General features: G+C 50.3%; 13 protein-coding genes across 13 annotated transcripts; 3 read left to right on the forward strand and 10 right to left on the reverse strand.

Annotated features, from left to right (window-relative positions):
• Nucleotides 1–770: 770 nt before the first annotated feature.
• On the reverse strand, nucleotides 771–1262 carry Triagg1_238 (uncharacterized protein; the record flags this gene model as incomplete). The annotated part of the gene is made up of 4 exons (XM_062897376.1): nucleotides 771–797; nucleotides 909–941; nucleotides 996–1189; nucleotides 1256–1262. The coding sequence occupies 4 exons, from the start codon at nucleotides 1260–1262 to the stop codon at nucleotides 771–773; spliced, it is 261 nt and encodes an 86-aa protein (XP_062760588.1).
• Nucleotides 1263–2532: 1270 nt separating this feature from the next.
• Triagg1_239 (uncharacterized protein) lies at nucleotides 2533–3237 on the reverse strand (the record flags this gene model as incomplete). Its single annotated transcript, XM_062897387.1, has 4 exons — nucleotides 2533–2833; nucleotides 2889–2993; nucleotides 3114–3129; nucleotides 3201–3237. The coding sequence occupies 4 exons, from the start codon at nucleotides 3235–3237 to the stop codon at nucleotides 2533–2535; spliced, it is 459 nt and encodes a 152-aa protein (XP_062760589.1).
• Nucleotides 3238–4541: 1304 nt separating this feature from the next.
• On the forward strand, nucleotides 4542–6440 carry Triagg1_240 (uncharacterized protein; the record flags this gene model as incomplete). The annotated part of the gene is made up of 4 exons (XM_062897398.1): nucleotides 4542–4621; nucleotides 4870–5156; nucleotides 5225–5966; nucleotides 6044–6440. 4 exons carry the CDS (start codon nucleotides 4542–4544, stop codon nucleotides 6438–6440), a joined length of 1506 nt encoding a protein of 501 aa, XP_062760590.1.
• Nucleotides 6441–6718: 278 nt separating this feature from the next.
• On the reverse strand, nucleotides 6719–8219 carry Triagg1_241 (uncharacterized protein; the record flags this gene model as incomplete). Its single annotated transcript, XM_062897409.1, has 4 exons — nucleotides 6719–7517; nucleotides 7573–7934; nucleotides 8033–8124; nucleotides 8213–8219. 4 exons carry the CDS (start codon nucleotides 8217–8219, stop codon nucleotides 6719–6721), a joined length of 1260 nt encoding a protein of 419 aa, XP_062760591.1.
• A 941-nt stretch (nucleotides 8220–9160) lies between these two features.
• On the reverse strand, nucleotides 9161–9837 carry Triagg1_242 (uncharacterized protein; the record flags this gene model as incomplete). The annotated part of the gene is made up of 2 exons (XM_062897420.1): nucleotides 9161–9546; nucleotides 9609–9837. 2 exons carry the CDS (start codon nucleotides 9835–9837, stop codon nucleotides 9161–9163), a joined length of 615 nt encoding a protein of 204 aa, XP_062760592.1.
• A 968-nt stretch (nucleotides 9838–10805) lies between these two features.
• Triagg1_243 (uncharacterized protein) lies at nucleotides 10806–12540 on the forward strand (the record flags this gene model as incomplete). Its single annotated transcript, XM_062897431.1, has 2 exons — nucleotides 10806–10923; nucleotides 11006–12540. The coding sequence occupies 2 exons, from the start codon at nucleotides 10806–10808 to the stop codon at nucleotides 12538–12540; spliced, it is 1653 nt and encodes a 550-aa protein (XP_062760593.1).
• Nucleotides 12541–13020: 480 nt separating this feature from the next.
• Nucleotides 13021–13392, reverse strand: Triagg1_244 (uncharacterized protein; the record flags this gene model as incomplete). Its single annotated transcript, XM_062897442.1, has 2 exons — nucleotides 13021–13179; nucleotides 13258–13392. The coding sequence occupies 2 exons, from the start codon at nucleotides 13390–13392 to the stop codon at nucleotides 13021–13023; spliced, it is 294 nt and encodes a 97-aa protein (XP_062760594.1).
• A 1527-nt stretch (nucleotides 13393–14919) lies between these two features.
• Nucleotides 14920–16292, forward strand: Triagg1_245 (uncharacterized protein; the record flags this gene model as incomplete). Its single annotated transcript, XM_062897453.1, has 3 exons — nucleotides 14920–14956; nucleotides 15051–16170; nucleotides 16229–16292. The coding sequence occupies 3 exons, from the start codon at nucleotides 14920–14922 to the stop codon at nucleotides 16290–16292; spliced, it is 1221 nt and encodes a 406-aa protein (XP_062760595.1).
• A 559-nt stretch (nucleotides 16293–16851) lies between these two features.
• Triagg1_247 (uncharacterized protein) lies at nucleotides 16852–17397 on the reverse strand (the record flags this gene model as incomplete). The annotated part of the gene is made up of 1 exon (XM_062897465.1): nucleotides 16852–17397. One exon carries the CDS (start codon nucleotides 17395–17397, stop codon nucleotides 16852–16854), a length of 546 nt encoding a protein of 181 aa, XP_062760597.1.
• A 476-nt stretch (nucleotides 17398–17873) lies between these two features.
• Nucleotides 17874–18434, reverse strand: Triagg1_248 (uncharacterized protein; the record flags this gene model as incomplete). The annotated part of the gene is made up of 1 exon (XM_062897476.1): nucleotides 17874–18434. One exon carries the CDS (start codon nucleotides 18432–18434, stop codon nucleotides 17874–17876), a length of 561 nt encoding a protein of 186 aa, XP_062760598.1.
• An 823-nt stretch (nucleotides 18435–19257) lies between these two features.
• On the reverse strand, nucleotides 19258–19794 carry Triagg1_249 (uncharacterized protein; the record flags this gene model as incomplete). The annotated part of the gene is made up of 1 exon (XM_062897487.1): nucleotides 19258–19794. One exon carries the CDS (start codon nucleotides 19792–19794, stop codon nucleotides 19258–19260), a length of 537 nt encoding a protein of 178 aa, XP_062760599.1.
• Nucleotides 19795–22096: 2302 nt separating this feature from the next.
• Triagg1_250 (uncharacterized protein) lies at nucleotides 22097–22573 on the reverse strand (the record flags this gene model as incomplete). The annotated part of the gene is made up of 1 exon (XM_062897498.1): nucleotides 22097–22573. One exon carries the CDS (start codon nucleotides 22571–22573, stop codon nucleotides 22097–22099), a length of 477 nt encoding a protein of 158 aa, XP_062760600.1.
• Nucleotides 22574–24067: 1494 nt separating this feature from the next.
• On the reverse strand, nucleotides 24068–24523 carry Triagg1_251 (uncharacterized protein; the record flags this gene model as incomplete). Its single annotated transcript, XM_062897509.1, has 1 exon — nucleotides 24068–24523. The coding sequence occupies one exon, from the start codon at nucleotides 24521–24523 to the stop codon at nucleotides 24068–24070; it is 456 nt and encodes a 151-aa protein (XP_062760601.1).
• Between the last annotated feature and the right edge of the window lie 392 nt (nucleotides 24524–24915).

Below are 24915 nucleotides of genomic sequence, written 5' to 3' on the forward strand. Positions count from 1 at the left end.
TAAATAAGGAAACAAGGTTTCGAGCTGGAGAGAGAAGCCACAAAGCGTCAGCTGGTGTTTTCGACTTGACCCTTTTTACATCAAAGGCAGAAGTGGGATGTCACAGGACTAAGGCTGCAACACAAAGGGGGCCTGAAACGAAACCCAACGAGCCCATTGACGACCGTCTTTGGGCCGCGGCGACTAGCAGCCTCTCATGCAATGCCAATTAATTGCATGCGGGCAATTGATGGGCAACGAGTCGCGTCGCCGTGGTCGAGCCAGTCATGCCCTACGGACCGTGTCGTCTTGTATACATGCAGCCACCAAGGTGTCCCGCCGCTCTTGGAGTCACTCGTCAGGGGCCAACGTACCAATTGCGATTGTTCCGGATGATCGCTGCAGAATCTCTCAAAAGGCTACAGCGATATCAATGTATCGGATTCTAGCAGTAACACAAAAGACAGATGGATGTCAATGAGATTGGGAGTGATCAGAGTCTGCGATGCTGCCGTGGGCAAGGTGCCTCGAACAGCTTATCTATACCAGCGCCGCCATTGGGGAGGCCTGTGCGCTAATTCTGGCAACCGATAGCGCCTCACGCATGTGCCGGATGCGCACTGTATTCCCAGCGCCTGGACAGTGGGCAGCCCCCGCCTAATGCAGCCGTGAATACAGTGCAGTGCGACCGTCAGCCGCACTGCCATCCCACCCCCTCTACGCCACACCACGCCTGGAGCCAAGGTTAAAGGCAAGAAAACAGATGTGACTCGTTCAGCGAAACCGTCCGTTCACCACCAGACGCTGCGCGATTTTATCTAGACATTGTAGCGTCATGCAGTTACTCTATTCTATCTGCTATATAGGCAGTAATTGGGTTGATAGGAACATCAATGCAAAATGCACAGTATGCGGGCTCCTTACCTTACTTGCTCAGCTTCGCCCAGACAGAACTCATCGTCCTGAATTGCGTCACTAGTAGCTCAGCAACCCCACCACCGAGATCACTCGCTCACCAGCTGGATCCCCTGCAACTGGCAGAAATCGAATCGGCTGACCTGTAAAACTAATACGCTACGGGCGACTAAAGCTGGCTGGATCAGCTCGAGCAGCGCAGCATCAATCACCAGCTCACCGCCAGTAGAGTCGCCAAGTGAGTGCTTCATCGACGACTTCTGTTGGGCTGCCTCTCCATTGGCTGGAGCATGTGCTGTGTGTGTGTTACTCTGCATAGAATATGCACCTTTGAGACAACAGAACATGCTACAGATCCTACCGTCCATCTGAAAGGATTGAGCCGAGAGTCCGTTAGCTGAGCCTGGAGCTGCAGGTGATTCGGCCTGCAGCCCTCCGATGATGCCCTGACATCTGCGAGAGGAGCTCTAAATGGCCGAGCAGCTGTATGAAATCACAACCTACCTAAAAACCCCTATGAAAAAATATGCGACGTGGCGCCGTCACACCATACCTGTATGTATTTCTGTTTGTAAAATGGTCGGCTAATACAGGTACAGGCAGTACTACCTTAGTATTTACGCCGTCTTCTGTATTCCAAAACAGGTTGTTTGTTTCCTCGGTACTTCATCTCTGGGCGTCATACCACAGTCAGACGCCACAGTCGCTCAGAGCCACAATTCGCAGGACCGATGATCTTGGGATACGTCAAACTTCAGTGGAGCATGCAAATTTCTCTGAAATGCTCTCGCCTGTTAGATCTACATATAATCGGCTGTTTAATCATAGACTACCTGACTTGCCTGGTTGAATGAATAGTAAGTTTTGCGGTGCCATACTGACCTAAAAGCGCCGCAGACTGGTCGATTCACGCGTTGAAGCGAGTCGTCTAAGTGCCTGGACTGTAAACTCGTGGTAGTGTACATCTTAAGATAGAATTGGCATTCATCATCAACATTTTATCAGATGCTGCTGGGCAAAAGACACAGACAAGAAATCCTCTTCTCTTGAATCACCATCAGTCAACGTCAATTCGAGGCCCCGGCTAATACCAGATACTTCTCTCCAATTACTCACACATCATGGCTAACTAAATGCACTACAACCAAGAGAAGATGCCGCTTTAAAGACACAAATTCATTCAGCTTGAAATCTCGGCATCTTTCAGGTAGAAAGCAGTCCTCACTTACAGCACCCAGAGCTCATGAGACGCAAACGAGGCACAAATAATCAGCGTAACAGCATTTAGAAACTCTATTCCACTAAGCACAATCATGTAAGAAATGCGCACCGGCAACATGTCGAAATCAAACCATAGGCCATGATGGCTCATTCCCGACGCCGAAATTCCTTTGGTTACAAAGGCCCACTGACAACCCCATGCAAGCGGTCAAAAGTAATACAGGCAAAAAAAAAAGACAATCATCTCCTTAACCCGCTTGCCAAAAGTTTTTTGTCCAAGTTCCAAGCCTCGTCACTCCGCCCAGTTCATTCTGAATCATGCGTCGTTTGATGAGATAAAACATGTCGTTTAATGTATCCCCCTTCCTCTCACCCCTTTTTCTTTTCCCCACCGCAGCTATCGGCGCAGCAAGGATCTTAGACAATCATTTGGGCAATACCCGCGCCGCCAAGAGTCTTGCTGCCAATAAAGGCCTGGCCCTTGAATCCAGCAAGGCCGTAGCAGATGGCCGTCAGCAGCAAGAAAACTGCCGCAGCAATTAAGCTCGAGCTCACGATAATGGTGCTCAGGAACTGGACAATGGCCATGGTGAGGTAGGTGCCTGCTCGAATGTAGTTGGAGCTGACCTTGCGGATGAGCTCGTCGAACTTGGAGGACGTCGGGCAGATTCTGAGCAGCAGCGGCACCTCGATAAACAAGATGATGAGGGATGATGCCCTAGAGATTGGTTAGCTGGTTTGTGAAGGCTCAACAAGCCTTGGAGACGACTTACAGAGCGAGGGCGCAGAAGATAATCAAGAGTGCATATTTAGAGAAGAGCGTAAAGATGTTGGACAGCCCGGTCGCGAAACAAAGAATCATGGACAAGATTCCGAGCCTGTGAAGTCGATTTCGGGTTAGAAAAATATCTTCCCAACGAACTGGCATCTGGTATGCCACATCAGATATAGACGGTCGTCGAAGCAATCGTCTCGCAGCTGGCGCATTCGAGGCTTACCATTGTCCGTAGATACCTGTTCGCCATGGTTAGCACTGATGCGGTTCCAGCCTCAACTCGTCTCCGTGGTGCGCAAAAGCAACGTACTGAAATTCCGGGTCTGAAATTCTTCCTTGAGCGTCATTTTGGCGGATTATCGACGAAGCTGACCAGCAGCCAAGAAAACGGTGTATATAGCGGCGGTTTGCTCGTGATGCGCGCAATGGCCCTGCAAGTCAGGCGGCGGTTCAGAGGCGGCGATCAGAAGACGAGAAGCTTGCGCGATGTGGCCCGAGTCGAGATCTTGGGTGATTTGCTGATTGCGGTTGTCGATGGCGAGGAGGACAAAGGTGGAAAAGGTGGAATGTCGACGTTGTCCAAGGGACGAGGGCGACGAGCCTCTTTCTGGCCAGGTTGATTTAGTACCCGTTGCGGTATAGCGGCCGAAGGAATGGAGAGGAACGAGCGAGAGGGTACGGGCGGCAGGAGGTAGATGGTACGAGTGGCCCTGCAGGTGAGACGCAGGGCTCGGCGGGAAAGGAGACGGCGAGGACTGCCCCGTGAGTATTCGCGACTTGGGGCAATGTACTCCGTACCAAGGAACCTTTGAACTTACTTGAGGTCTAGGTGCTCCGTGCCAGCGACGGGCTGCCGATTGGACCCCAGACGGCTGGGGCGCAGCTGCTGGAACAACTGATGCTACAGGGGTTTTTGGCACAAGCTTTTAGCGACCCTGAGTCTATTGTCTGGTTAGGTATGGATTGCTCCGAGATATCAACGAAACGTCCAACTCTTTATACCCTATCCATCAATGCCTCGATAACGGATGCTCCATTTCAGTAGTGAGAATTCCATCTTCCAAGTCTCTTTATTCCCCGATACACAATTCTCTCCAGGCAGCAGAATTCCCACGCATCTTTCCGTCTGTTGTCTATGCCCTCCCTTAGGCAGCTCTAATACAATGGATGCATCACGGGCAACCACTGTGACGTAGGCCAGTACGTGGCAAGAGGCTGCGGCGATGCCGTTCGTCCGCTCTACAGCAATACGAAGGAAATGTCACTCGGCGCTTGACACAAAACGTCTAGCACGTTGATGGGCAAAGGTTAAAACTTTTGGCTAAATGTAGGTACTTGTTGTTCATGCACTCTGTAAAGCGAGTTGACTACCATTCGTTTAGCGATTGCGCCGTGACAACCACATTCTCGTACGCATGGAATCCAATGGATGGCCTACGCGAACACGGCCCGTTGATCCGGTGCCTGAGCGTTCCATGCTTGTCCAGTGTAGGATCGTCAACTAGCACGCTCATGTAGCTGCCCGTCATACTGTATGCTGCACTACCATAGAACATAAAACTCGATAAAAGTGTCACCTTGCCTGCACAAATTGAAGTTGCAAGTCATCGCGAATGTTTGCCTCTCACAAGACAAGCAAAAGCCGAATACGATGGCTGCAGTGCTTCTTACACGTGTGGAGAAACAGTCACTCCGTCCAGACTCCACCGAAACCTCCTCAACGCCGGACCGGTGCCAAGGGCTGCGGTTACATCATGTCATCAGCTCTGCCGATTGAGTGACCAGTATCAGAACTGCTGCAGCTTGCTGTCATAGCATACAGTAGGTACAAGCAGACATTCATCTTTTTCATCCAAGCCTGGCATTCACGGCATTGTACTTTTTTGCTTCTGTCTCATCTTGAGCCATTGGCTTTTAGCGGCTCCGTGTCCGTCGGTACTTGTTCCTTGTCAGCGCTGGCCTTGACCTGAACTAAACAGTTCCCCTCCAACCGGCTTCAAGTTCAAGAATAGCCTCACTGCCATCATGACCTTGACGGTTCTCTCAGATGACCAGGTCAAGGATATCCTAGAAACCCTGAGTCTGGACGAGCTGGAGGATTTTAGAAAGACCCTGGCCGACGCACTGCATGCCTTTTCAACGAATCTGGGTACCGACGGCTTAGGCGTGTTCCAGCAGCCGCATCGTGTCTCGACGCTGCATCCCGATACTCAGGCCACGACTCTGTATATGCCATCATGCGGCCCCTCTGGCATGGGCTGTAAAGGTATGTGGTACAAGAACTTGAAAAGCTCATTACATCTCAACCACGGATATTGACTGTGTATCATAAAGTGGTGTCCCTCACTGCTGCCGAGGCAACCAAGGACCCCTCGGTCCAGAAAATCAGTCCAACAGGAGTCGTCAACCTATTCTCACCAGATGGGAGGCCCATTGGCCTTGTTCACGCCAGCACGCTCACTGCTTTCCGCACGGCATTGGCCTCGCTATGTCTCGTCTATCGCCGCAACCACGTCAAGACAATCACCGTCTTTGGCAGCGGCATGCAGGCGTACTGGCATGTCCGCCTCGCCCTGATGATGAGGGGAAGCACAGTCAAGCACGTCAACATCATCAACCATCGCTTCTCGGACAGCGCCGGCCGCATTTTGAAAAAGTTTACCATTATCCCGCACGAGGTCAAGGTGCGCGAGGGCTGGGAGGCGGCAAAGTTCAGCATCCTGACGCCCACCTTTCATGAGTTCAACCGCCTGCAGAAGGAGTATATCCGCAACGCCGACATCATCTACTGCTGCACCCCGTCTCAGGAGGATCTTTTCGAAGCCTCCATCCTCACAAGCCATGAAGGTAGAAAAAAGGGCAGGCTCATTGTCGCCGTAGGAAGCTATACGCCCGAGATGAGGGAGCTGCCTGAGGGCCTTCTCCAGCTCGTTACGAAGCCCCGTGAAAAGGGCCATAGGCATTTTCACAAGCATGCCGACGAAGGCGGCGTCATCGTGGTAGACACATTGGATGGAGCGTTAACGGAAGCCGGGGAGATTATCCATGCAAAGATCCCACCCACCCAACTTGTCGAGTAGGTAACCCCTCACTTCCCTCATGATAAAACCCCCTATCAGTTTGGGAGTGCCAAGCTAACGGCGATGGTTAAAGGCTTGGCGAGCTTGTAATGCTTCACCGAATGGCCGTTGACGAGTCAGAGTCCGAAGCCTCCGATGTCATGTCACAGACGTCCTCGTTCTCAGAGCTGGACCTCTCGGAAAGAACCCAATCCATGAACACAGTCTACAGCGATGTGCCACCTAGCCCCTCAAGCACAACGTCGTCGGGCCACAAATCGCCCTTTTCGAAGCACTTTCGGAAAACCTCGAGCAATCTGTCCGACAAGGACAAGGAGAAGCAAAAGGACGATGCCCTGTCGCGCTGGCTGCGGGACGGCACTGTCGTCTACAAGAGCGTGGGCGTAGGCTTGATGGATCTGGTGGTAGGGACAAAGCTGGTTGAGGTTGCCCAGCAGAAGAACTTTGGCACGCAGATCGAGGGCTTTTGAATTAGATGGTTATGAAGCGGTGTAGATGTGTCGGCACTTAATAGCATTCAAAATTTCCAAACTCGAATAAAAGCATGTACTGTTAGAACTCAGGTTTCCACGAGATGCGGACTACAAAGGGATTTTTTTTTTTTTTTTTTTTTTTAATAACATCAGGTATTCAATATTTCTATGCTAGATTGTTCTCTGCATTTTACGAGAACATAAACAAGAGACTCGTTTTCTATTCATACACATTCATCCCATATATACTCGCACCTATTGATTCATCGTCCATTTTACTCGGCAACCCAGACGGCGCTCATGCCCATACCAGTGCCAATGCACATGGACGTGTTGCCCACCTTCTTTCCCGTCCTCTTAAGCTCATACAGCAGTGTAGAAACCTGGCGAGCACCAGTGCAGCCCAGGGGGTGGCCAAAGGCAATGGCACCGCCCTTGGGGTTGATCTTCTCGTGGGGAATGCCCAGCTGGTTGGCGCACCACAGGCACTGGCTGGCAAACGCCTCATTGATCTCGAAGATGTCGACGTCGTCCTTGGAGATGCCGGCCTTTTGCAGGGCCTTGGGGATGGCCTTCCACGGGCCCTGGCCCATGAGCAGGGGCGCGACACCGACGACGGCGCCGGCGACGTACTTGCCGAGGATGGTCTGGCCGAGCTTCTCGGCGGTCGAGCGGCGCATGAGCAGCACGGCGGCGGCGCCGTCGGAGACCTGGCTGGCGTTTCCGGCGTGGATGGAACCGTTCTTGGCAAAGGCAGGGCGGATCTTGCCGAGGGACTCGGCGGTGATGCCGTCGCGGACGCCGTCGTCGCGGTCGACGACGACCTCCTTCCACTCCTCCGTCTTGGGGTCCTGGACGCGGACCTTGAGGGGGACGATCTCGTCGTTGAAGAGGCCCTCCTTCTGGGCCTTGATGGCCTTTTGGTATGAGGCGGCGGCGAAGGCATCCTGGGTCTCACGGGTGATGCCGAGATCCACGGCCATGGCCTCGGAGAGAACGCCCATGGGGACCTTGCAGTTGGCAGCCTCCTTGACCTTGAGGAAGTCTTCGGAGAGTTCGGACACGGCGTTGGGGCTGTTTAAGGTCAGTTTCGGCCACCACTAGCACCGGCAGCATCTTCTCTACTCACCCGTAGTTCAAAGTCATGCTCTCCACGCCGGCACCAATACCGATATCGATCATGCCAGTCTGGATCTGGTTCGCGACATCGACGCAGGCCTGCAGGCCAGAAGAGCACTGTCTGTTAACCGCACGCACGGCCGTCTCCTCTGTGAAGCCGGCGACAAACGCGGCGGCGCGGAACTCAGTGGCACCGGCGCCCGGCGCAAGCACGTTGCCGACGGCGATGTCCTCGACGAGCGCGGGGTTGATCTTGGAGCGTTCGATGATGGCCTTTAGGACACCGGCGAGAATGTCGCCAGCGGGGGTGTCCTTGAAGCCACCCTTGCCGCCCTTGGTGAAGGCGCTACGGCAGGCGGCAGTGACGACGACCTAGGTTGAAGATGCGGATGAGTATTTGTTGTTTTGTAGAGACCATCTCGACAGGCGAGGGGGGAGACAAAGGGAGGATTCTAGAGGTTGGAGCGTACATCGTCGGGGCGCTTCTCGAGGATCCTCTCGCGACCACCGGCGGTAGGGTTGCCGGAGATCTGGCCTCCAATCTGGGAAATTCTGTCGGCGGCTGTTGCAGAAGAGAAAGAGCGTTAGAAATCAGAAGTTGAGCTGGACCAAGGGTGTTGACTTGATTGTCCTGTGATGGGATTACTTACCGCCCATTTTGTGAAGATATGTGAAAAGATGGGAGATGAAGAATGGATGGATGGATGAGATGGGATGGGAGGAAAGATGGCAGAGATGATATGAAAGATCTAAAAGAAAAAGAAGAAGAGGGAGAAGAAGATAAGAAGTGACAATGTGCACGGAGGATTATTATAATCAATCCGGCTGACCTCGGATGTTTTTCACCCTTCCAAATCCCCCAAACAGGTGGCACAAACGCTGACCAGCTCCAAGTCGGCCGAGGCATCTCCAATCGCCCAAAATTGCTAGCGCCCGCCCGCATTCGCCTTAGCGCCTTTCACATGCCGATGGGGCCCTTTTGGCTTTTGGGGGTTCCCCAGCTTTTCGCTTTTCTTTGCTCCAAAACTTGTTGCCGCTTCTTGTCATGGTCAATGGTCATGGGGCGTGTTGTGGGTTGAGTAATCAAGTCAATCAGATGGGTGTTTATTCGCCTTCACCTTGACTGAGTCGAGCATTATGGAGCCCGGAGTACATGTGCCTGGACAGTAGGGTTTTCGGCATCCCTTCATTGCACATGACGGGCAGAAGCTGACGGTACATGATGTTGGCTGAGTTGGCTTCCATGTGAAAAAGCTGAAAATGGGCGTTTCCTAGTGGCAGCTAAATATACCATCCATCTCGTACCGTCTTACTGGGCCACTATTGTGCCGCATTGACGTTATCTAGCGGGTTCATCTCATCTGTCAATCTCACAGCTTCTCGCACGCTACCGAGGCTAGATTCAATCTCAGATCCAAATCTCCCAACATGTTCATGCATGCATAGTCTTGCCCATACGTGCAGTTGCCTTGATTCAAGTGATTTTCGTATTTCAATTCCACACGGGTTACTATTAACTTTGACTTACACCACCCATAACACCTTCATATGCCCATTATATATACATCGCCAGCCTGCCCCATCACATCACTCAGCCATTATGCCTTGGTATCCTTACTACTACCCTCAACCACCTTGTCTTCCGATGAAAACTTCAAGCTGATGCTGTTCACGCAATGGCGCTCATCCGTCGGCGTCGAGAATCCCTCTCCCTTGAAAACGTGGCCCAAGTGACCGCCGCAGTTGGAGCAGACAATTTCCGTCCTGATGGAACCAAAGCTTCGGTCCTCGTGTCGAGTCACTGCGCCAGGCACGCTGTCGAAATAGGCTGGCCAGCCGCAACCCGAGTTGAACTTGTGCGTGGCCTTGTAGAGCGGCGCATCGCACGCAGCGCAGGTGTAGACGCCGTCCTTGGGGTAGTGCTTGTCAAACTCTCCAGTGCCGGGGGCTTCAGTTCCCTTTTCTCTGAGAATTCGGAATTGTGCTACGAGATGTGTTAGTGACATGAAGTTGTAAATCGCAAAGCTGGGTGGGAAAAAAACGCACTTGGGTTGAGAATGGCGCGCCATTCGTCCTCAGTTCGCTGGTCGGGATAAGTCATGTTGGATGAGGGCTTAGATGATGAACCAAATAGGGCGCTCAGGAATGGAATGCTAGACATAGATTGCAGGCGAATAGGCCGCAGTGCGTGTTGTCGGATCTGATGCGGGGATTTAACACGAGCGAAAGTAGACAGGGAGAAGATGAATCGTGAGAATGCAGGCACAAAGCGCATGAAGGCGATGTTGTTGAGGGTGTTGATATAAACGGAGAGAAGCGACAACTCGATTGCCTTTATATGTGTTGATAAGAGATGTCGTCAGTGTGTGATTGGTTAATTGTATTTGGAAGATGTGTTATAGCCGCAACGAGGGTTTTGACAAATCTGTGTATAGCCGCAATTGATTCCATTGCATCATCCAAATCGAGGCCCGGAGGCCCCCACACACTGTATTATGCCATATTGAGCACTGGGAAAATCAGCGCTAAGACTTCGCAATTTGCGTCTGGAAGGCTTGCAAGGCTACCTGGCCCAATCAATTGGAATCCGTACTAATCAATGATGTTGTCACCTGTGCACTGATACCTGTTGTGGAATACAGTGCTAGCTCAAGTGTCACCAGGTTGGCATATTCCATATAAGTACCTGGGCAGGTGTCTTGATGTCTCATTGGGATTGAGTTGTCTGGGAGTCGTTTCAGCTCAGATATTCCATTGCTACTCTTGAAACACTATTGGGGATCATAAAGTCGCAGCACACCAAACTCAACCAGCCTTCTAATCAGCATCATGTGAATTATTTATTCCACCCATATGACTTCCATCATAATCCCTCTCTTACAACAAAGCTCTTCATACCAAACAGTATTAATGACGGCAACATTATGAAATCCGCCCAGCTACCACTCTCCTCCTCCAGGGTAGGCTGCACCCAATGCCACCGCTTTCCGAAGTGCTGCCGACAATGGGGCCTGTAGCGTGGCTCCAAGCTATTGATGTCTGATACAGGAGGCGGCTTTCGTGGGGTGCGGTCAACCTGCAACTTGGAATATCCGAAGTGGCCACACACGACACTTTGCTCCAGGCTGCCGCATTTCTCTCCTCTCTGCACAGCATAAGTACAAGGCAGCCGCCTCTCTAGCAATCCCGTCCATACACTATTCGATCAACTATATCCTTTCCTTTTGCGACACCTGATCCGCCATGTCGAGACGAGCCCCAAATCCCGGCGCCGAGCGGGCGGCGCAGAACCAGGCGACCATCAAGAGTCTCCTGAAGCTCGAACCCAACAAAGTCTGTGCCGATTGCAAGCGGAACAAGCGTACGTCGACCTGTCATGAACTAATCTTGCATTTTCAATCAATTCCGTCCAAAGAAAAACTAACGACAGTGTCGCTCGCTAGACCCCCGATGGGCCAGCTGGAACCTGGGCGTCTTTGTCTGCATTCGATGCTCCGGCATTCACCGTGGCATGGGCACCCACATCAGCAGAGTCAAGTCGGTCGACCTCGATTCATGGACGGATGAGCAGCTCCAGAGCGTGCTGAACTGGGGCAACGCGCGCGCCAACAAATACTGGGAAGCCAAGCTGGCGCCCGGCCACACGCCGTCCGAATCCAAGATCGAGAACTTTATCCGCACCAAGTACGAGCTCAAGCGATGGACAATGGACGGACCGATCCCAGACCCCTCTACCCTCGATGCCGCGGCCGACGACGACGTTCCCCTCAGCCTGGTCAAGGAGAAGCAGGTCGTTGAGAGGAACGAATCCATGAGGAAGGCCTCGAGTGGACAATCCCAGGCACCGCGAAGATCTCCTCTCCCGGCTCCTGCCGTGGGAGATCTCATCGGTGGCGATGACCCTGTGCCAGTGCGGGCGAATAGCGGACCTCCCGTTGGTAGAGTCACCCCCAAGGCCGATCCCGCCCCTCCTAAGACGACTGGCACCAAGGACTCATTGCTCGGCCTCGATTTCTTGGGTGAAGCCAGCGCACCGCCGCGGCCAGCGAGCACGCCAGGGGTCAGCAGCTCTGGAGGCCAGTCAAGACCTGACCTGAAACAGTCCATCTTGTCACTATATGCCTCTGCCCCTAAGCCGCAACCCCCGCAGCAGCAGTATCAACAGCAGCATGGATTTGGAGGCCCGACCTCTCCAACCATGAGCCACCACTCTCCCCAGGGCTCAATGGGCGGCTTCAACGACGCCTTTGGCAACTTGAACCTGGCAGCTGCCAAGCCAGCGCCAGTCGACCCCTTTGCGAGCTTCGGCACCAGGGCGGCAGCGTCTCAATCAAACAACAGCAATGCATTTGGCGGCCTGAGCGGGGGCAGCTTCTTCGACTCGAAGCCTGCGCAATCTCACCAGTCCAAGCCCTCCAACTCCAGCTCTGGATTTGGCGGATTCGGAGCCTTCTCAACGCCTGTCGCCGCTGCCCCGGCCGCCCCCAAGGCGTCGTCTGCCATGGATGATCTCTTCGATTTCTCCACGCCCGCCACCCAGCCGGTGTCTCCGCCAATCGCCCAACCGAGCGTCCCGGTGTCCAGCTCCGTCTTCAACCTCTCATCTCCCCAGAACAAGCCCGCTGCTCCCGTGCCTGCGCCTGCGGCTGCACCCGTGATTGGTGGGGCCAACATGTCGGGAGCTGATGTCTGGGGTGGGAATGAGTGGAGTAGTGCAACGACGGCCGCTCCGCTGGCCCAGAAGAGCCCTTCGCTGCCAAAGCCGGCTTCGACCAGCCTTGGATGGGAGGGAGCGTCGTCTTTCGCCAACACGCCGATTGTTCCCGGATCCAACGGCGGCTTCAACCCGGCTCCCAAGGTTGCCGCCGATGAAGAATTTGGCGGCTGGACGAGCAGCACCGGGCCGACCACCTCTGGCACGGCGGCTAAGGGAGGCTTCGGGGGCGACGAAGATTTGTTCTCTAACGTTTGGCAGTAATGTTGCTTCTCTCTATATTTTTATAATGACGAGCTGTGTACAGGACCGGGAGGGGAAGGAGGGGGTTTAATTACCCGGGCTGCACCATTGGGTAGGGCGGGCATGTTACTGGGCGTTTGTTATGCATGTTAGGAGTCTTGTAGATTGTAAAAAAAAGGAGGCATAGAGCTGCGTGGTCATGGCATTCCTCGTGCCTGTGGTGATGAATCTATCTGACCTGTTACGTCTTGAAGTATGATATAATTGATAATGTCTGTCCCCAATAATGTATTTATTGTTTTTAAGAGGGAAAAAATAGAAAAGAAAGCCAATGCTCATAAAAACTCCCCGTAGCACGCCAAGGGTATTGTCTTTGAAGTCCGACTGCACTTTGTATATCCTAAACGACAATTACCAAGAGAAAAAAAAAGCACCCCTTTCCGCAGCCTGGAACCTGTTTCAACGGGTATATCCGTTCTATTGCTATGTATGCCCCCATCCTCAAAAGATCCACTTGATGCCGTAGTAGAGCAGTAGAAACGCCCCGATGATGATGGCCGAGAGCTTTATTATCGCGACGTTGTTTCCTGACGCCGCCATTCGCGTTAATCTATTTGCGGAGCCTTTGACCTGGGAGGCCATGGATGTGAATGTATCGGTCTGGAGGAGAGAATCATGTCAGCCCTTGGTTCGTGGGGTTTTGAGTGAATACGGAGAGGGGCCTTCTTTTGCACGTACGGTGTTGTCGATGACGTCTTGGGCGCGGGCGTTATCGTAGATGTCGACGGTGACGCCGCGCAGGGCGGTGACCTTGGAGGAGAGCTCTTCCAGACGAGCGTTGTTCTGGCGCTCGCGCTCGTATGCCTCGGACATGGTGGGAGGTTTGCGTGGAGGGAGAGGGGGGTTCGGAGGTTTCGACGAGGATGTGAGCGTGTGCTCTCTGCTGAAGTTGCTTTCGTCTGCTTGGAGCGCTGGTGATGCCGCGGAAAGAATGTCTCGTCGGTATGAAGGGGCAGATGGCCTCGTTAGGGACAACCGGGAGAGTGAGGCTGGATGCGCCCGTCAAAGGGAAGCTGCTCTAACGGCGTGTGATTCTCGGAGTTGTCTCGAAGCTGCTATTGATTGCTTGGGGGCGCGGGCGCGGGCGCGAAAACGGAAAAGATTGCGGCGAGTTTGGGAAAACGAAATGGAAAGTCGGTTGATTGACGATGGCACCGAGGCTCAGATCAAGTTGGTGAAGGTGGATGGTTGATGATGGATGGATTGGACCTGAGCCAGAGCGCTGGGGAACTAGCGCTAGTTTCAGTGGCGGGTCCCCTGTGAGGTCCTGCGTTTCAGCGCACTTTTGGCCTTGGTGGGATTTCCAGGATTTAAAGCACGGGTCGCAGCATCTGCCGTTTTCGCCCTTCGCGGTCATAAGGGTTCGGCGCCGGAAAGGTTCAATGACATTCGCCCCCTGCAACGAGAGTTTCTCAAGCTGCCCATCAGTAAGCATTTTCCCAACATGTGGTATTAGTATTGGTCGCCATTTTTTAAACTGTTCAGCCGAGCTCTGGACGGAGTAGCCGCTCTTTGAAAACCACCCCAGGTTTTTCAGTAGTGGGATTTTAAGCACGGGTTCAATGCATGTTCGCACCGCCACGCGCGCCGCGCGGTCGGGGCAAATATTCAAGCTTGTGGGGCTCCGGGATTCCGGTCGTCTGGAGATGCGCTGTGCAGTGCTGTGATGGATGCTTACCGATTCGGGGGTTGTGTGATTTTGTGGTTGTCAGGGATTCGTAATGGTCCGGCTGGGTTACGTATGTATAACAGGAAGAGCGTCCAGCAGATGGATTGTTTGCTTGTTTGTGCTCCCTTTCCTCCGCTTTTGTCTCCCTCCTCTTGTTCCGTACATCAATCCCGAGGTGCTCGCTCATCTTGTGGCTGAGTCGACCCGACGACAATTGAAGAGTTGAACAATTGAACAACCGGCACTCTCACCCGCTCGCTGTAACCCGCCCGTACAGGCTCACTCCTTCAGGGCCTCCTAGCGCCTATACCGCATCAATCAGGCGCCGCAACTGCCTGCAAGCGCTATCGGATCCTCGAGTACCCCATACCACCACCTCGTGCCGAATCGACGCACCCCAACAGGTACACCCGACTTGTGCGCCCCTCTCCACCCCGCCCGGCTGCCTGCTAGCAACTGCTATTTCCATGGATGGATGGTGACCGTAATGGAGCGACTTCTGCTGACGCAACCACCTTCTTTCTAGGTAGGACCCGGTCTTTGCCTCTGTGTGGTTGTGCTTGATCTTATTTTATTCTATTTTTTTTTTATTTCCTCTCTTTTCTTCTCCGGCTTCCGCCTTCAACTGCAGCCTCTGCGACAACGGCCGCGCGCGGGCACACTCGGTCAAGATGGGCATCAACAATCCTCTCCCGGCCTCCATGGCATGTAAGTTAATTCGCGCGCCGACTCTACGTCATTAGCATCTTGCTGTACTGGCCTGTGGCGGCTTGTCCTTGTCGCCACGTTCCTGGTCAACAAGATGAAGATGGACACTCTGGCCAAGCTTGGAAGCTGACTCTCTTCTTCTTCTTCTCTCTCATAACAGCCGAATGCAAGAAATGCGGAAAGATCCTCTCGTCCTTCATCAACCCGCGGCAGGCCTTTGGCCCCGAAAAGGTGATTCCGCCCTCGATCCTGTCCAACGCAAAGGGCCTCGCCATCATCACCGTCTTCAAGGCCGGATTCCTCGGATCTGGTCGCTTCGGCAGTGGGCTCGTGGTCGCTCGATTGCCTGACGGGACCTGGAGCGCTCCCAGCGCTATTGGAACCCTTGGCGGCGGATTTGGCGGACAAATCGGCTTCGAGCTGACGGACTTTGTCTTCATCCTTAACGACACCTCGGCCGTCAAGACTTTTGCGCAGGCCGGCTCCATCACGCTGGGAGGCAACGTGTCATTGGCTGCGGGCCCTGTCGGCCGCAATGCCGAGGCCGCCGGCGCAGCTTCGCTCAAGAGTGTGTCGGGCATTTTCAGCTACTCCAAGACCAAGGGTCTGTTCGCCGGTGTCTCGCTCGAGGGATCGGCCATCATTGAGCGTCGTGATGCCAATGAGAAGCTCTACGGCACGCGCTACACGGCGCAGCAGCTGCTTACCGGGACTGTACCGCCTCCGCCGCAGGCCGCGCCCCTCATGAACATTCTCAATTCGAGAGTTTTTAGTGGCATGAGGCTCGGGTCTTCCGACGACACCATGTACAACGATGTGCCCGTATACGACGACAACCATGACGATGTCGTGTGGGAGGGCCGACAGGGAACCGCGTATGGTGAAGGCCAGCAGAACCCCCGCTCAAGGTCAAACACCTGGCAGGACGACGTGTACGATAGGCCGAACCACAACGCGCCCTCGCGCTCAAACACGTTTGCGAGCAGGGGATTCGATGACGACTATAGGTTCCAAGACAGACCTCCCGAGAAAAAGGTTGGGCCTGGCCGTCCCACCGCGCCCAAGCCTGTTTTTGGAGCCAAGCAGGCTACATTGAAATCGAACGAGGCCGTGGCACTGTTCAACTTTGACGCAGATCAGCCCGGTGATCTGGGCTTCAAGAAGGGAGATGTCATTACGATATTAAAGAAGACAGATAGCGATAACGACTGGTGGTAAGTATCGACATGTTTCTGAGTGGATATGGCACAAGTTTAACGCTATAATCTCTAGGACTGGCCAAATCGGAACGAGGCACGGCATTTTCCCCAGTAACTACGTCAAGATGAAGGAGTGATGAGATGGACCCGATACCTGTGATACCACAAAGACTGCTGCTTTCTTTTTGTTCTTCTTTTCTTCTCCGTTATACTTTTTATTTTTTTATTTTCTTGGAAAAAGGGCTCCAATTGGAAGGATACCAACTTGTTTTAACACGTTATATCTCCTTGGGTTGAATTGATCGTTTCATTCCATCTTTTCTCTTCGCGCTGTTCCTTTGGGATGTATGAAGAGTTTATTTTTCTCCTTTGTCCTTTTCTGATGGATAGCCGTGTTTTTTTGGTGTTGCTTAGCAGGGGGGAAGAGTTTTATGGTGATCGACAGGCGTAGGGGTTAAGAGAAAGATTTTTTTGAGAAAGAATGCCAGTTTCAAAGTTGACAAATCTGCAAGACGATATTGCCGAACCAATTATTTGCTTGCATGTCTTATGGCGGTGATGAATTGTATCTTCTCATGTGATTTTACTGTTAACACGGTGGTCACCAAGTCACTTTATATCAGATGCGGCATTCATGCATCAAATAACAAATATCTGTGCTTCTTCCCTTCTGTAGCTCTACAACACTATCCTGGTTCACTCAATCTGGACTTCTGATGTGAGGTTGTCCATGCCATGTCGTCGGCCATGAACGATGTTCATCACCGTCGGCAAAGTCGGATCTTTTGACTCCGAAGATTTGCGCACACATTTCTTCAAATTCAACCGAAGTCCAGAAATTTCGAGAAGTAACTCTTCGTGTGTCTTAGTTGAAATGCCCTCCCATGTTTCCCCCCATTTCCCCTTGAGCTCCATGACTTCAGGAGTTTGTTCCGCCTTATTAAGTGCCTTAGCCTGCGCTCTAGTGACGTGGCTCTTTTCACAGATGAAGCTCCTAATAACTTGTCTCTCTTCAGTGTAGGCCACTTCGTAGACAACCACTTTGTTATCTTTGATTGGGAAATAGCCTCCCATGCAGATTTCGGGGGTCAAATTGAAAGTTTCAAGCTCGTCTTGTTGAAGTAATGGTTCGACCCAGTCAGCGAAGATGAGGGAGTCAAGCTTGCCAACCTTGGGAGATGAGTCGAGAATGGGGGGTAGCCGCCTCGAGACTCGAAGATACAGATTCTTGATCCTGAACATGTTTATGAGAATAGAAGATGTTGTTTTTTTGCTGGCTTCTGTTGATAGTCCCAAGTATTGGTGATGAAAGACAGAAATTGGGTTTATTCAACAGAGCAGAGGCGATTTTTATAGATACTCAGAGAACAGGCATCCATCTATGAGCAAATAAGTATTTTTGAGCATGTTTGAACCTCTTTGTTCTATAATTAGATAGGGACAAAGAACGGTTTGCGGATAAAGAGAACAAAGGATTCTTGAATGACAACGTTGGCCAATCATTTACTTGTTCGTATACGTTACGCGTCCCTTGCCATTGGAATTTACTGTTGACACGTTAACAAACAAGCCAGTTTACACTTGATGCAGCACTCATAAAAGCAAAAACGGTATATTTCTCTCTAGCTACCTATCGCCACTACCTCCACATCCTGCTATTCTCTCTAGCTACTCCCCACTGCATCTACATCCTGCTGCGTTCAATGCAATTGAACCTCTCAAGGGAGCTCACCTACCTCGCCCCAGACCTTCCATCGGCCTCCTTCATTCTCCAGGGCCATTGTAGCATGCCATTGAAGACGAGCCATGGACATGTTGACCTCGCCTAAAGCCGCCAAAACGCCCTCGGATGTCACCGGTGCCCTTCTCGCAACGGTCGCGACATAGACAGGAAGTCCGAGGTTTCCCAGCTGAGTGGCCCAGTCCTCTTCCTCGAGTGTTGCAATCACCTTCCATGTCTCGTTCCATCTCTTGGCAGCATCAATGTACTGGGGGGCGAAGTCATTCATGCGATCGAACATGCCGTGAGTATTCTTCTTGATCTGTGACAGGTCATCATGGAACCACTTCCAGATGACCATTTCGGTTTCCCCGTAATAGGCAATTTCGAGGACGCAGAACCTACCCTCTTCTCTCGTCTGATAGATTTGTCTGAACCTCTGTTTGGTCTTGGATTCGTCATGCCAATTGGGACAAATGCCGGACATTGCTCCGTAGAGGAGAAAAGAGGTCTGGCCACCGCTTTTGAGACTCCATTCGCACTGGTTGGGTGCCGACATTCTTGGTGTGGCTGAGTGTTTTGAGTCCTTGATGAGTGTTTGAGTCCTTGCTGAGTGTTTCGAGTCCTTGCTGAGTGTTTGAGTCTTTGCTGAGTGTGTCGATGGTGTTGAGTGAGATTGACGAATTTGTTTACCGGAGAAGATGCGGTTTATATAGATAATCAGAGAACAACTACTTTTCTATTAGTAGATGAACATCTTGAGACTTCATTGAGCACATATGGATGAACATCTTGAGACTTCATTGAGCACATATGGATGAACATCTTGAGACTTCATTGAGCACATATGGATGAACGTTTTGAGACTTCATTGAGCACATGGAGATGAACGTCTTGAGGCCTCCATTGAGCATATGGAGATGAAAATTCTATATGCGGATCAGGAGAACAAAGGATATCCTGAACGCTGTGCCACCACAAAAAGCTTCACCTATGATCTTAACTTCACTCATGCCGCATCATCAACTCGTACACACCACTTCAGCCGCTGCCTGAGAGGGGGTGATCTGGATACGTCCTACTTTCGTTGAACTACACTCAGTATGTCCTGTGTCCGCAATCGTGTATTTTCCCGCAGCACCCTGGGAGTAGCCACAGTGGTGCCTCTTCCATTGGATGATCTTTCGGTTTCTTGTTTACTGCATTCACTTCGCCACCTTTGCAAGACAATTTAGGTCTCAAGACAATGGAATTTGACATTTTTTACGTGTATAAGAAGAGAAAGTAAGTTGACATTTGACAGAGCGTTCATATTAAGATCAACAATATATTTCTCTCCGCAATAGCTTACAACATCCTCCACGCTCAAGGGCTGCTGGTACCTAGTTGGTATAAACACGCCCTATAGCTCTATAATCTGTGGTATCCTCGAGATATACCACACGCAACTCGATACCTCTCTCTTCATTTTTTTCGGTGGTTATCTCCTTAGCCTTAAGCCCCATGCCTGTTATCTTATTTATCGCAGCCCCCAGTTCCCCCTTTTGAGCATTTGCAATCTCGACCCATGTGTCCTGCCATTTACAGTAGAGTCGTTGGGATTCCATACTGGGCGTGTTCACCTTTTTCAGTGTGGTCAACTCAGTGCCCGAGAACTCATCCACGTCAAGGGACCAGATCCAGAGAATCTGTTTCTTTTGAGAGTGGAACACTTCGATGACTTGGATTTCTTGCTTCTTTGGGTGGTCTTTCTTTCTCACTAGATTGTTGGCTCTGTAGAAGGCCCCGGATCCTATTTCGTACTCGGCAAGGTAATTTTCGATCCCTATCCCCTCGAAAAGATCGGTAACCATGAGGAAATCGGAGGCGCCAAAGCTATAAGTATCGTGTTCCAGGATCTCTCTATTCGACAACAACATTTTGTTTATTCACACGGATACGTGAGATTTTGTTATATTCGCGAATAATGTTCAGAGTAATCGATGACGAGCTTCATTATGCTAATAACCTGGGGGGCAACTGAAGCTTATATATGTGGATAAATAGCAAGCAGCTATATGCTAATCAATCGATAAGCGTCTTTGAACAAAGCAGGTTAAACAGCAATATTTGCTTTATGATAACAAAGGATGCCTTCAAGGCGTACGAGGGCTTAACACTTGGCCAAAAATCTTAGGTTTGCCGGTGTCGTGTCGCATTATTATCTCATCCACGCCGCCTTGGCCTCCTAAGGACGCGTAATCTTGGTATCTTATACTGTTATGAAAGTAAAATCTCTGTCCGACGTCTGGAAGGACTTATCCTATAATATATCCATAGTAGCCTTAATATCAGTCTCGTTAGCCAATTGTCTTATCCCATGCCCCATTCCCCATTCCTCTACCTCCAGCCCCCCAAGCGTCTTCCATAGAGGCCCAATTTCTGTGAACATCTCAGAAAACATCACTATAGACAAAATTGCCTATTGGGGAAAACAAAGATTTCTCGGGGGCTTTACGGGCATCTAAGAGCTGGCCGGTGCTTATGGTTTAGCAGTTGAGAGACTCTTTTCATCCCAAGTCGGCTTTTCAGTAACCAAAATACATCGTGAGCAGGTCCAAGTAACTCAGGCAAAGATTTCTTATTCCACTCTACAGAAACCGCTGAAAGATACGGAAACACGTACTATAATGGCGTCACCTGGTGAGTGAGTAGAATGGGGGGAAAACCGAGCTTTGTTTTATACCAATGAGGAGCAAGCCAGTTTACACTTGAAACAGGGCTCATACAAGCAATAGCCATATATTTTTCTTCGTGATAGCCTACGACATCTGCCAAACCAACGTCTTGCTAATTGGAATACAAATTCCAAATCCCATGACTACATGTACTTAACGTGTCTACCTGTCCGATGTGCATCTCGTGCCTATTTTTTGACAGATACCACAGCAAAATGGATGCTCTCACCTGTCTCATGCTCATGATCTGTGTCCAATACTTCAACGTCAAGCCCTAGGTCCGGTATCTCGTTCAACGTGGCCTGGAATTCCTCCTTTGGCTTGAAATTTGGGTTCAAAACTTCACCTTGAGCCGTTCTCTCGACTACCATTCTCACGAATGCGATCTTCTTCCATTTCACTTCCTAATTCACAAGCAATAGTGTAGTTTGATCGTTTATGGTTATGTGGTTAACGTACCCCAATCCATTGCCATCGAACTTATCCACGTGACGAAATCAGATCCGGAGAATCTGTTTGTGTGGAGTATCGAACACTTCGAAGACACTGACCATATTTTTCTTCTTGAAGTTGTTGCCTCTGTAGAGGGTTCCGGGTCTCACTTCACTCACGGGCTGGGATATTTAAAGTGCAACGAGGAGGTCCGCAATGAAGAGGGAGCCGCAGGCGCCAAAGTTATAAGAATCGTTTATATCCACCATTTTGTATGCGTCTATGAATGCCCGAATTTTTCTCGTATGTGTAGATGGTGTTTAGAGTATTTGATGATGAGCTTCATTATACTAATAACCCACCACGTAACTGAAGTTAAAATAGGTACACAGCAAACAGCTGCATGTCTGTCTGTGAATATGAGAACATTTTTGAACTCATGACGGATGAAAAAGCTGCCAGATCGAGAAAAAGGATGTCTTGAACAGTGTGCGAGTGTCAAAGAATTGATCAATGTTCACGAGAGTGGCAATTGGGGGGCTCTTGTCATCCCCGAGTCCACCTTTTAGCAACAATAGTGTATCGAGTGAACAGGTACAAACACCCAGACAAAGAAACACTGCGTACTACATTATGGAGAACAAGTTTTCAAAGAGAGAGAGAGACATGTGCTACGACTGTGCGGCCTGGTGAGTGAGTACAATGAAGGAACAAAGCTTTCGTTTTATTTTGGAGCAGTGAATGACTTCTGAATCGCAGTTACTGTGATACAGGCTGGTAAAATGACAAAGAAACAAAGTCTTCTTCATATAAGTGTGGTATACAAGAGAGAAATTAGAAGAAGACAAAGGTTTCTTTGATGCAGGCCTCGTAAACGCCTCACTTAGCAGATTATATGCGATATCACGACAGCGTCACTTGTATCACAGTTTTAGCAGAGCACATTTATGTGTAAATAGAATCTATTGATAACGAATGTCATGACTATCTCTCGATCCTCGGGATCAATCATGCATAGGGCTTCCATAACACGAAACAAACCTCTCTGAAGCCAGTGGTACGTCCATGAGCGTTAGAATGAAGTGGCGTCCTTCGTGGGATTCACCTGTCTCTCAACGGCGTAGTTGAATCGCTCATGCACCTTCACCTGCCACGCCTTCATCTCCTGGGTATCTTCCAGAGACGTGACACGAGAACGTCCTTGGAAAAACTGCTCATCAGTGCGTGCCATGTGCATGTGGACAAGCTTAGATACGTCATCTCCAGTGCAGTTAAATTTGTCGTCTTCTGCAACGAATTCTCCAGACAGAGCAACGCGGCCATCTGGTGAAGTGTGGAAATCTGTCTTCGGTCGGCTGAAACTCCAGACAAAGAAGTGATGGTGTTCGTCGCCAGCAATTTCCAAGATTTTGATGTCCGGCTTGTCCTTCTCATCTTGGATATACCTGAAAAGGATTGACTTGGTCATGTCGAAGTCTTTCATGTACTCCGGCGAGGGGTCAAGAGCCAGAAGGCTGTCGACTTTGGCGGAAGAATGGAAGGGGAGCATTATTGCTGATTGGCTGCTGTATGATATCGCAACAGTGTGTTAGACGCAGCGTGGACTTGCTTGTTGGGATTGGGGGTAGGAGATATGAAGATGAAGTCTTTGACGACGAAAGTGCCAGATTAAATAAGTAGCCGGCATCAACCGTGTTCATATAACACCTAAAATGTTCATATAACACCCACCATGTTCATATACTTGACAGCGACTTTCCGGTCGAGATAAAAAGACGGTTTCTTTTGAAAGAATTCCGTTTCAAATAATCTGTTTAGTTCAAGCTGTTGCGGGACCGGTTGAACGAATGGTCTCGGATTGCATCTTGAACAAACACCACACTTGGCCCATATCTTGAACTAAAATAGAAAGATATAATTATTCACATGGCCGTTTTGTAGGGATACAGTCAAATACGCAACTCATATTCATTACCCATGCCCATACACGCCCCTAATCCGAGTTGCTGAGCAATCCAATCAATCGCGTCCCACAGAGCTACCATCAGCGATCGCCTTTTATCCTCCCGATACCATGCCTTCCCGTTCAAAAGGTTGCATTCCAAACCAGTGACAATAAAGCCGTTTCCTCCACGCTTGTCACACTCATACAGCTGTAGATCGCTCAGAAATACGACGAGTGGTTCAAAAGCTTCATCCAAAATGTTAAGAAGATGTAATCCAGATAAAACGACGTGGCCTTCGGGGGAAGCCGGAAAATCTGCTTTTAATCGATCATAACACCATACAAACTGGTTATCATGACGGCAAGCAACTTCGAAGATACTGATGATTGAGTTGTCCTTATCGTAGTCATTGATAAACCGGAGAAAAGTTGCATTCTTATATTTCGATGGATCTTCAGGAGCCAAAAGACTGTCAACTTTGGCGTCTGGATACAAGGAAGAGAGCAACGGTGCCATTTGGATTGTGCAATAACATCACAACTGTGCTTTTTCAAAAGATGTGTATGAAGCTCATTGAATGAGAACGAACCGTCAGGAGCTGCCGGTGCAGTGATCGGATTATATATATATACATGATGGAGTAAAGGCCAGCGATATTCTCGCACCAGAAGACAACTTCCAGATTGGGACAATGGAGGCTGTAATGCAGACTGTACGGGCGCTTAAGAGTTGTCCAATGCTCTCAAGTGCCGGTTGGTAGGCTCTCCTCGTCCCAAATTGGTCTTTCATCAAACAACAAAGTGTCAGGTGGGCGGATCCGAGCACAGTCTCGTCGAACCTCATCGAAGCCCAAAGAAGGCAACAAGATGAGCTGGTAAGTAGAGTGAGGATGAAATGCCAATTTCTTATCCTCTAATGTAGGCGATTACTTTGAGGGGCGAATACTGAGCAATTGTTATGACAGCATCGCATATTATCGATTAAACAGCACATATTGTATGTTAAATTTGACACGACCTGAGTATGAAGCTGAATATGTGTGACGGTATCAACAGGGGTAAGTATCTTCTATTCCTAATAATTGAGCAATGTGTTTATCACAACTCTGCTTCTAAGCCGAGCTCGACATACCGCCGTATTCTCGGGAACATTCCTTCCTTATGCCAAGCCCTAATGCCATCAGGGGTACCTTCAATCTCAGTATAACTATCGGATTCCTCATAATGTTTTGTTATGCGATTGATTGAGTCTTCAGCCTTGGGCGTATAAATACAGGTACCAGTGAGATTGAGGCGGCCGTCAGACGATGTTTGAAAGCGCCACTTGGGCATAGTAAAGACCCAGATGAAGACGCCGTCTCCGCAAGTGGCCCGTTCCAAGAAATGGACTTTCGAGGGGTCTTTATCTGATAACATGAAGATTCGAAATAGTTTGGCGTCCCATAACTCGCTCTTGAGATAGTCGTCGAAGGGATCCTCGTATCTTTCGACTATCCGGTCTCTCACTGGTTCCCCGAAAAGATCAAGGAGATCAGAAGGATCAAAAACTTGCATTTTGTTGGGTAGGTAAATTATGATGAATCAAGGTGGCGGTGGTGGTGTGTGAGTATTTCGTATGTTTCTGTACCTTTAGAGCTGCGAATGAAGAAAGCATAGAGTACAAACTCTAATGAATTTCCACGACTTTTATAGATGGCCAGGAGACTAAGCGATTGCAGCCCAGATCAATATATCATAAGATAGCTTCCGGAAGAAGCTACTTCATACATCATGAAACGGAGCCTAGAGGGTCAAGCAAGCATGTCATCTACTATGATTGGGTAAGTAAGGTTAGAATAACGCTCGGGTCGTCTCGCACAGACGTCTCAAGATGAATAGACAGACATCAGACAAAGAGGAGACACTGGGCTTCACATCACTCGCCATTATTTCTTTCAATCAGTTTG

The sequence above is a fragment of the Trichoderma aggressivum genome (genome assembly GCF_033847375.1).
Source record: "Trichoderma aggressivum f. europaeum strain CBS 100526 chromosome Unknown scaffold_001, whole genome shotgun sequence".
Taxonomy (NCBI): Eukaryota; Fungi; Ascomycota; class Sordariomycetes; order Hypocreales; family Hypocreaceae; genus Trichoderma; species Trichoderma aggressivum.